The 11,653-nt window shown below is 34.4% G+C and overlaps 1 protein-coding gene and 1 long non-coding RNA gene across 2 annotated transcripts; both read left to right on the top strand.

The window, feature by feature from the left end:
- LOC109843652 lies at positions 404-864 on the top strand. The gene is made up of 3 exons (XR_002247752.1): positions 404-419; positions 484-610; positions 709-864. It is a non-coding gene; the product is annotated as an uncharacterized LOC109843652 (long non-coding RNA).
- Positions 7,992-11,328, top strand: LOC109841190 (protein NUCLEAR FUSION DEFECTIVE 4-like). The gene is made up of 3 exons (XM_020410087.1): positions 7,992-8,073; positions 9,439-10,316; positions 10,742-11,328. The coding sequence occupies exons 2-3, from the start codon at positions 9,508-9,510 to the stop codon at positions 11,208-11,210; spliced, it is 1,278 nt and encodes a 425-aa protein (XP_020265676.1). The 5' UTR covers positions 7,992-8,073; positions 9,439-9,507; the 3' UTR covers positions 11,211-11,328.

Below are 11,653 nucleotides of genomic sequence, written 5' to 3'. Positions count from 1 at the left end.
TGGTAATGCTTGTCCAAATAAAATCCTTCCTAAATTAATTTAAAAAAAAAATACATGTCTTAAATATAGGATGACAGGGAAGAGGAAAAATTATGAGAAACTGATGCAGCAGACACCATCGAAGCTAATGAGGAGGTCTAAAAAGGTTATGCTTGGTGATATTATCACATCATCAACAGCTACGAACTGGTATTTTATTATATTGGTTAAGATATTAACAATATAAATAATAATAAATTTTGAATTTATAACTTGATTGCTATTGTTTAGAATATGTATTCCTACTTTAAAGCGGAGATATCAGCAATAATCAATCCAGAATCACCTTGTTACACCGCATGCAAGAGTTGTCAAAGAAAGGTTTTTGTTGAAGACAGCATAGCTAATTGCAACACTGAAGATACAGAATGGGAAATAAAGTAAGTTCTAAATTTTATTCATTAAATTAAAAAAATAAAAATAACATTAAATTTTCACATCAAGGTACCTTATGCGATTGGAAGTTAAAGATCATATCAACAAGGCATATGTTACACTTTTCGATGAAGCTCGGTATCTAACTGGTTGTTCAGCTGAAGAATATGTAGATTCATTTACTGAAGAAGGAAAGGTAATATATCATTTTATTTATTTCAAATATATAAATTCTTTTTTCCATAAAATTATTAAATTAGTAAAATAGAAAAAATGACCATAAATAAAATGCAGGAGCACTTATCGCCAATGTACCAGAAAATGATGAGCTGTTGCGACAAAGAATATCTTTTCTTGGTAAAAATGAACAGGAAAGATGAAGAGAAAAGAATTGAAGGAAGAATAACCGCTCAAGAAATATGCAGCCCAAACAACTTCGAACCAATAGAACGTGATGAAGATATATATGAGAAATGTTTTCTTAAGGTGACACATTAGATTCCCACCTAAGGACGCAGTCTAAAATCACATCATTCCCTATTTTTTCACATCATGACTTAAAATATTAATAAAAAAATGACGTTCAACCTACAAGGATACACTAGAATATAAAAAAAACACTCCTCAATCATAACTTCAAAGTCTTGATAAAGGAAGAGAGTTTAAGAAAAATAGATACATTGGTTTCCCACCATTTTTATGTGCGAACCAAAACAAAACAATCTATTTCTTGAAAAAGTTTGGAAAACTAAAAAGTTGTGTTTCTTTACATGGAATTGCATTTCTCTATATCAAGGAAACGAACCAAACAGCCCCTACATATAAAAGATCCTGATTGATAGGATAAGTTATATTAGCAACTGCGCTGACAAAATACTGTTGATTGTATCAATATTGTAAAAAATCGTGATTTGTATCATGAGACATGTTTCCCGTTCTACTCCGTTCCTTTTTATTTTTCTACTGTGATTAGGATTTTTAATTTTTTTTCCTCTTTTTTTTTTCCTTTTCCAATGGGCAAATACTAGAGAGAGATCCCGTGGGCTTCTCAAGCTCACTCATGATCAGAGTAGTTGGGACTTTGAGATAAGGTTGTTGAGGACATCAAAAGTTGAAGTTGGAAGGTTTTTATTGGTTAAAGGGTGGGGCCGGCCTGGGGGCAAAGAATCTTTATCTACTCACATTATGTACGTGAGTGGATGGATCGAAATATAAATGTGACATTCATTGTTATGTACAAATCGAAACAATTTGAATACGTTCGTCTTCTCTTTAATAATTAATAGTTGAATGGCGTTCTGAAATTCGAAAGGTTGCGCTCAATTCTATTTCGAGTGGCACTACAGGCACACTCTCCACCACACCCCCTCTCCTCCTACAGTGCAGGAGGGCCCACCTGAGATTTTTTAAAAAATCTTAGGTGAGCCCCCCTACACTGTAGCAAGAGAGGGGGTGTGGTGGAGAGTGTGGTGGAGAGTGTGTCTGTAGTGTTATTTTTCTATTTCAACGTTTGACACCCTCATACTCCTTTTATTCTCGGATTGCATAATTTCATTCAGTTAATTGTTTTAATTAAATTATTTTTATTATTATGAAATAATAAATTAATAATTATTTAAATAATTGTGTTAGTTAAAATTATTTAATTAATTATATACTGATTAACTAAATGCTGTCAATATTAGTAATCAAGAACAAGGAATAATTCGATATACAAATATATTTTAGTTAAGCATTTTCTTATTATATAGTGATAATATTATTAACTAAGTAGTTTATTAATTTATTAGTTAATTTATTTAATAATAATAATTATTATTTTAATATAAAATTAATTAATCTTAATATTACTAATTAATAATCACAAAAATGTAATGTATAAAAATATTTGCAATAAACTATATTTCTTACTATTAGTGCTTACCATAGCACATTTGAAGAATAACTATCAGAATATAAAAATATGACCCTCAACCTTCATCATAACTTTAGAGTTTTCGGTAATGGTTGTGTTTTCTAGCTAAAGCAACTCAGATTCAAATACCATTGACCGTGAATTTAAAACAAATTTTCTAAAAGTTAACACTGTTATGTGAGCCTAGATTTCAGCTCATAAAAAAGACGATCAACTCGTCGGGACATGTTATAATATATATATAAAATAACTCGCAACCCTCACCAAAACTTCAGCGTTCTAGTGTAATGGTAATGGTTAGGGATTTTGAGAAATAACCATGTAGAGATTGAGTTTACATTGAAAGAAAAAAAAACTGGATTGTTTTATGCGAATTAGGTTTAAAAGTTATTAGTAGTAGATCCCATCTGTTTTCCTTAAAAAATGAAAGTTGGACGTGCTAATCAACATTTTGCAAAGGAAAAATTTTCAATTTTATTATCACAGTTAAAAGTCAGACAACTGATGGATATGCATGAAGGAATACCCTAGCATCTTGTTTAAATTAGTTGCATTTCACGATCAAGTCCAGAAAATGTCAAACAGTTGTAGCTCATATAGACTACATTTGGGACTTGACAAGTCCTCTAATATCTAAAAAAAAAAAAAAATTAGGACAGTTCACTATCAATGAAATGTAAAATAGTAGGGGTGCTAAACCGTATCCGTATCCGATGAAATATCCGTAACCGTATCCGTTAGGATACGAATATGGTTACTCAAATCTATAACCGATAGGATATGGTTATGGATATGGTTTTGTAGTGAAATATCCGTATCCGTATCCGAAATATCAGAATACATATTAGTCATACTCTTACGATAGTTTCGATTCTTAGATTATGGATTTGTGATTAATTTTGATGATCAAGATGACTAATCTTAACTATTTAGTTATAATGGACATATTAACGAACTTTTTTGTATCACATGAACTATGTTTTTCTCAATACTATCTAGTTTTCTCATATCTGTTTTGTATCCGCATGCATATCCGCTTATATATCCGCATGTATATCCGTAACCGTATCCGATTTTAGCGGATATGGTTATAAGTTTTTCTTACCGAGGTATATCCGTATCCGTATCCGTATCCGAGATGGGTAAGCGGATATGGATATGGTAAGCATCATATCCGAGCCGTATCCGGACCGAATGCACCCCTATAAAATAGACATCCCCATGTGCTATGAAATTGGAGTGAATGAATGAAGAATGGACGATGATGACGACACGCTCTTTATAATTTGGAATCTCATTGCAATTACCTTACTTAAGATTTCATTTAAGTCTTAATTAATTAACTAATTTTAAAGAGGCCCTTGTTTCATTGAGTCCCATACATATACATGGACAGCACGTGAGTGATGCTCATGTGGGGTCCGGCTTATCCTGAGGTGTGACCGCACCACTGACCACAAAATCTATTTTGTTAGGGAAAAGACAATTACCAGTACACACGTCAAAGATTAAATCACATAACGATAATACTCGCGAACTATAAATATGACGAAGTTAGGAGCAAGCTGAGGGGCTCTGGTAATGAGTAAGTGGGTTTTCTCTTGTTTTCGTTATATTTTCTTAAGGAGAATGATCCTCCTTATATAGGGGCTAAACACATCATCTCTACCCATCAGATCCGCCCCATGAGAGATTTTCTCTCAACCACCCACGATTCACGTTCTCCACCATTCTCTCAACAGAGAAACCGTGGTTGACTTGGTCATCAATGACCGAGTCAAGCTAACAGTTCTCTATATTCTAAGACTGTAATTGGAGGATTCAATAATTAATAACTAACAATTAAGAGTTTTGCAATAACTTATCCAGAACTATTTTTATCAGAGTAATCTATGATAAAAGTTTAAAATCAATAAACATACCCCAAATAGTATTAAAATTTATATTTACAATAAGGATTATTTGCATATACACCCCAAATCATCAATTTTGAAGAAAAAATAACCTCAGAGATAGTAATTATCAACTTTGATAAGTTAATTATAATTATAATGTAAAAAATTATTAGCAAAATAGTTAAATTTTCAGCACTAAGTCGATGATTTGTTGATTTTAGTGATGGTTTAGAGGGTAGTTTTGGAAATATTAGGATTTGTGTGCAAATAGCCATGATTTAAGCGCTATATATGCAAATAATCCTTACGAAAATTAAAATACATCTGTCACAGTTTTAAGGAGGTAAGGATGAAAGAATATTTATACAAATTAATTAACAACGTAACCATTTTAGAAAGGATCATGAGTTTATCACACGATCACTTTTTTGATAAAAGTTGTGGGTTGCAAAACCTGCACTAGTCTTTTTTCAGAGGCCGAGTTCATTTGAGAAAGAAAATTGTATTTTAAAACTATTTTCAAACATAATCGGATCAAAAATTTATTAAATCTTATTTCTATTTAACCGAGTATAAATTTTAGATCCATACATAATCAATGGCTGTGTTTGGCAATCTTTTAAAACATATTTGGCAAAAATGCTTGGCCACAATTGGCCTAGTTCTTTTAGGCTAAATTTTAGACTTTAAGGTGTGTTTGACAATCTATTTAAGTCTGGATCAGGATTGGTCTTGGTCCTGTTTTATCTTAAACTGGGTAAATTATGTCACAGTTTTTTTGTAAAACAAAAAAAAAAGTATACAAATTTAGGTTTTGGACCAGATCTTTTCTAGTTCAAACAAGAATCAACTTAGAATAGAACTAGACTAAGATTGAACGATCAGTTTGTTAGGAAATTAAGCATAAAAACAAATCCAAAGCAGTACAAAACAAACCATACCCTCGCACGCTCGCTTATATAACAGCACAAGTGTATAATACTAACACATCTGTTGGCGTGGTTTAATTACTTGACTTGTCTTCAAAGGAACCTAATCCTATGTTTGGTCTACTAATGCGGATTGACTCCGTTAAAGTTTTAGAATACGTAGATATAGAGCTCTATCAGCAAATTAATGCAGTTTGATTTGTGTTTTTGACAAAGTAATTATAGAAAAAGGTGACTAGAACCACAAAATTGAAATAGAATAAGATGGTAGGCTAAAATTGATAGGGTAGTTAATTTCCGTACAGTGTATCAAAGTATATACATGTTTTGGATAGGAGAATGTTAGAGGCGCACCCTTAAACCACACTCCCAACCACACTTCTCTCTCGTTACAGTGCACTGAGGCCCACATGAGAATTTTTTTAAAAAAATTCATGTGGGTCCCAATGCACTGTAGCGAGAGAGAAGTGTGGTTAGGGGTGTGGTTTAAGGTGTGACTGTAGCGCCTCTCTTTTGGATACATTTCCACTCGAGGAAAAGGGCTTCAGCATTAAATTTTCTTAATTTTTTAGAAGTACTCATAGCCGCAATTTCCACACTGTGGCAAATTATTAACCAAATAAACACTGAATATTTGTACGAAATTGGAAATCTACAAAATTTGGATCTTAGTATCTTACCTTCTCAGTAAGTTGTATTTATTCAATATGGATTAATTAATCACGGGTTAAATTATTGTACTAGACCTCTTCAAAATATAGCAATTAGTTTGGTTTAGAAGGTTCAAATTATCATGCGGCCCATAGTAGTGCCATAAGCGTTTAGTTACGGGTTGAAGCCCAAGCCCAAAACTACACCCAATAGTGTCATTCCACAGGCGAGAATTCTAGAAAATTCAGAGAAATCCAACGGATGACTCAAATTTCTACTGTTAACATGAAATATACAAAACATATCAAATTTTATTTTGAGGGTGCCATAAGTATCAACTTAATTATTTTTTTAAAATAATGTGGCATATTGAAATTAATTCCAAAATGCCCAGTAAAAAAAGAAAAAGTTCAGGCCCAATAAAAAGAGTCGAAAATTTTCACGCGACAATCTATCTGTCAAAATGAAACTACATGGGCCGTTAGTTCAAAACATGGGTATTGCAAGGGGTCTGGTTGCAATTAACCCTTATTACAATAATGTCTCAGTCCTTGGGTGCCTCCTAAACTATTCATTTTGTCCTTTATACTCTTTGAAATATTTTATTCTCGTCTTATCTTCTCATGAAATACTAAATTTGTCCTTTTTAATCCATTGAGCTATTTCCAGTCGGAAAATGATAGGGGCACACCCCCAACCACACCCTCTCTCTCATTTGCTACAGTATACCGGGCCCCACATGGGATTTTAAAATTTTAAAATCTCATATGGGCCCGGTATACTGTAGCAAATGAGAGAGAGGGTGTGGTTGGAGGTATGGTTGGGGGTGTGCCCCTAGTGCCACTCTTTGCAAAGCTATTATTTTTAGTACTAAATTACCACTTATTTTATGTAAGTAGTTACAATAAGTCAAGTGATATTTTAGGGGTTAATATGGTATAAAGGCATAGTTAAGAGATAAAGTGAGACGGAAAATAGTTCAGAGATATATGTAGAGGAATTTAATAGTTTATGGGGGTAGGATGAGACAAAAGAAGTTTAAAAAGTATGCACGGACAAAATAAATAGTTTAATTACACTTATATATATGCTCGCTCGTTTCAGGCAACAATTATATATATTCGTTTGCCTTAAAAAAATGGGAAATCAAAGAAATAGAAAACTATTTCTAAGAAAAATAGGTTTTTGACTTGTTTGGTTGGCTACAAAAAAAGGAAATCAAAGAAATAGAGATGAGATGAGATGAGTTGTCACGTTATTATTGGATGATGTGAGTGATTTTTTAACATTTCTAGTTTTGATGTTGTTCGGTTGGCGAAAAAAATAAGGAAATGAGTTTGTAGGAAACCTAGTTCCTGTAGTTTTCTAGTTTTCTTTTGTTCGGTTCATTCTTAAAAATAAGAAATGAAATGAGTTGTCATTGTATTATTGGGTGATGTGAAGAAAGATTAAGAAAAATGTTTTCATAACTTTTTAGGATGAAAACTAAGAAATAAAATGTTAATGAGATGAGATGAATTGTTATAATATTTTATTGGATGATGTGAGTGATTTAAAATGATGAGAAGAGATGAGTTGAGTGATGTTTGGATGAAAATAATATTTTATTAGATGTGGTGGATGAGTGGTTAGATGAAAATAATATTTTATTAGATGATGTGGATGAGTTGTTGGATGAAAATAATATTTTATTGGATGTTGTGGGTGAGTTTTAGGGATGGAAATGGAAGAAATGGGTTATTTTGAGATTTCCACCTTTTCTATTTTCATTTCTTGGTTTTTAGAAAACAAACGAACAGGCCCGTATCCTAAACTTTATAAAACGTTCATTTATTATCAGCAGGACCTATATTACCTTTAGATTTTTAAAGCCTGCATTTAAATAATGTAAGGTTCTTATAACAAACGCTTAAACATCCTAAAAATTTTAGAACTTGCACTAAAACATCCTAAGATTTGCATAACTGATGATATTTTAGTGCAAGTTTTTAAAAAAACTAAAAGGTATTTAGTTGCACGTTTTTAAAACATTAGGACATATAAGTAGAGCAAATAAGGGTACATAAGTGCAAAAAAAGGGAAAACTACAGGGTATTTAAGTGCAATTAAGCCTTTAGAGGGGGCACCCCGGGAGCTCCCTATTCCCCCAGCTCCAGACAGCCGTCACCATCACCACGGCCGCCTCGGCGTTGGCGCCGCCTTCTGCTTTGTTGGGTACGGACTGCTTTGGCTCGCTGTTGCCGGCTTCATCTCCTTGCCCTATCCTGTGGTAATTCCTTTTTTTTTTAATTATAAAATTTGGGTAGGTTGCAGAAAACCCAGTTGTGGGTTCTCAAGTTTTAGCATATTGAATTTGGCGCGATCTGGGCTAGTTGGAGAAGGTTGGGGAACTTGAAGATTGATTTGAGGAAAGATAAGATATAATAATTTTATGTAATGTGGGTAGGTTGAGGAAAACCCCTTTATGCAGCATCAAGTGTTTGGTAAGTATGCAAATGGTAAGTATGGAAAGTTTCTGTTGATTTTAATAGAACAGGGGGGTTGATACTAAATTTAATGATATCTGGGTTTTCTGCAATTTACCCTTGTGAGATTGGTTGAAATTAAAAAAACAAAAACAAATGATGATCTAATCTCCATGGAACTGTACCACCTGTCAACTGTAAATTGATGAATAAAAGGAAGTTCATAGAGATTTTGCTATGTCTTGTGAGAAAGAGGAAGAAAAGTTTTCTGCCCGTATAGATAGAGCTGGAATTAGAAGATGATTGAAGTAATAGGCTTTAACACTTTTGTTCAGAGCTTCGCCGTAAATATTCAACGGCATGCCCTTTGGAGATATAGTAGATGCCCATATGTCATGCCAAACTCTAGTAGATTTACCATTACCCACACTGAATTAATGAAATACAAAAACAAAGTAATGATGTTGATTAGTCCTTCGTTTTTCTAAACTCTGCAGTGACAATTTATGTATAGTTTATTGAGCAAGCTTATCTTGGGAGTATTTTCTAATTTTCTTTGACTTCTGTCATGCTTTGGAGGTAAATAAGATTCCTTGTAGCAAATGTTATTGTCTCGTCTTTTAGATCCTTAGCAAGGAGATTTCCTTATCGTCTCTAAGTTTCTACTTAGTTGCATGAGCATAAACTGGATTACCTACATGGTGTTGTTTTCTTCCAGCCGACATATAAAGTAGGTTTTTGTGAGAACCCTCTCTATTTTTGATAATTTACTCAGGTATTACAGGGCAGCAATCTAGATTGCCGGTTGTCACGTTAACAGTCATGCTCTAAAATGTTTGGTAACTTTCCATGGGGCCTTCTTGTTATGAAATTGCACCCCATAGGCAATCGCGTTTTGATGTCACAAAGATGATGACCATAACGTATGCGTTATCAGGGAATGCATACATAGAAATACCTGTTATATGTGATCTTGCTTCCTCTATCAAGTATCAGCAATCAACAACGAAGCAATCAACAACGAATCTGAACAGCGTACACATGTAGTGGACTAACTACTACTGTATTAAACATTATAGACCAGGATAACTGAATTTGTTATGTTCAATACCTTTTCCTTCTATGGTTTATTACTCACTTAAACTTTTCAATTTCTGTTGACATGTCAGTTGTGGATTGCTCTATGCATTGCTACTCATAGCAGTGCATGGTTAAGCACAGGCGTGTTAGTTACCAACATGAGGAACTTCCCTATTAGTAGGGGCACTGTTGCTGGCATTCTAAAGGGTTACAGTGGACTTAGTGCTGCTGTTTACACCGAGATTTATACTGGCGTTCTCCACAATTCATCTACAAAGTTATTGCTCTTTCTCACTCTCGGTCTACCAGCAATATGTTTAGTGATGATGTTTTTTGTTAGACCATGCACTCCAGCATCCGAGGAAGACTCATCAGAGCGTGGCCATTTTCTCTTTACACAGATTCTAAGTGTCATTTTAGGCGTTTATCTTCTAACAACTACTATATTGAATGATGTTCTCTCTCTGAATGATGCCATTTCGTGCGCATTTTTTGGTATCATGATTCTATTTCTGCTTGCTCCCTTAGCAATACCGATAAAGATGACCTTATATCCAACAAAACCGAAAAGAACTGATGCAATTCAGGCGTCAAGTTTACCTGAAGAACCATTGCTCGCAGTATCTTCAGCATCAAATCTTGGAAGCCTTGAGGAGACTATAGATGAAAATGACGTTGACATACTTTTAGCTGAGGGGGAGGGAGCAGTAATGCCGGGAAAGAAGAAGAGGAAACCGAAGAGAGGAGAGGATTTTAACTTCAAGCAAGCCCTAGTTAAGGCCGATTTCTGGTTGCTATTTCTGGTTTACTTTCTCGGGGTTGGCTCAGGTGTCACAGTACTCAACAACTTAGCACAAGTTGGGATTGCAGCAGGGGAGGATGACACGACTTTACTCTTATGTCTCATCAGCTTTTGCGGTTTTGTTGGTCGCCTTGGTGGTGGTGTTGTTTCAGAGTATTTCGTGAGGTAACGTAATTTTCCCTCAACACTAAATTATTAATAAGGGTAAAATTCACAAGACCTCCCCAACTTTATAAATCACAGAAGCCTTCCTGAATTTGTCTTACTTAGTTTAGCGAAAAAAAACCTAAGAAAATAAATAAATAAATAAAAGTGAAAATTGAAACTGGTCGAGGATCAATCCTGGGCATATTGTTGTGGTTTCCCAAAACACTATTGCTATGTCAATTCCTGTGTGTTGTCACCACACATGACTATTTTTCAGTAAATTTACCCTGATGTACTAAATATAATGTATATATTACCCTTTTCATGGAAGCTTAGGTTCAGAACAATTTTGTACGTTTAGAGGGGGAGTGTGAAAATCTACCCTTCTAATAGCGCTTTGAAAATAGACGCATCTTTAATATCCAAAGAATATCAATATGCAGGTCAAGAATGCTTCCACGTACCATTTGGATGACCTTCGCGCACATAATTATGATCTTCGTTTATCTTCTCTACGCTTCAGCGATAAATGGCACCCTTTATGCATCTTCTGCACTACTTGGAATCTGCTTTGGAGTCCAATACTCAGTTATGGTTCCAACCACATCTGAGCTGTTCGGATTGAAGCATTTTGGGAAGATATACAGCTTCATGGCTTTAGGAAACCCCCTTGGAGCACTTCTGTTCTCGGGCCTCCTCGCAGGTTACATTTACGACAAAGAAGCAGCAAAACATCATTCAGGGAGCTTTTGTTATGGACCTGAATGCTTCAGGCTTACATTCTTTGTTCTATCTGGGGTCAGTGTTATCGGAAGCGCGTTGGGTGTAGTTTTGACAGTTAGGGTGAAGCCAGTGTACCAAATGCTCTATTCAAGTGGTTCATTTAGGCTGCCTCAAACTTCACTACATTGAGAGTAGTTATTGGCAATTGACCCATGTAGTGGCTATATTGCCTGAGAATTTTGTTGAATAAGACATGGTGTAATATGTATTATCGACACTCCAACATAATGGTCTCTTTTCTGGTCAATTATGGGTTTATTATTAATCTCCGAGCAGTTCTTGTTGCGAACTCACTTGGTAAATAAGTGGAAATGAACGTGGCATGTTGTCTTAACAAATTTTTACTATCGTGTATCTTCCAAGTTTTTTTTTTTAAAATTTCTTCTATAGATTTTCATGGTGTTTGCCACGCAAGTGTTGTTTCATTTCAGTTATCTTGCATTAGTTTACATGTGCGTGGCATGAGATTTGTATATCATTTTGTGTTGTTTGCTAAGATCATTAGGTTAGGTTCTGATAATTAGCTATAGGCAAGGAAAATGGAATAGAAATCCTATCAAAGAGTGAATTCT

Source organism: Asparagus officinalis, chromosome 5 (assembly GCF_001876935.1).
Source record: "Asparagus officinalis chromosome 5, Aspof.V1, whole genome shotgun sequence".
NCBI lineage: Eukaryota > Viridiplantae > Streptophyta > Magnoliopsida > Asparagales > Asparagaceae > Asparagus > Asparagus officinalis.
The sequence above is the reverse complement of the archived record's forward strand: the minus strand, read 5'-3'. Positions and strand labels throughout refer to the sequence as shown.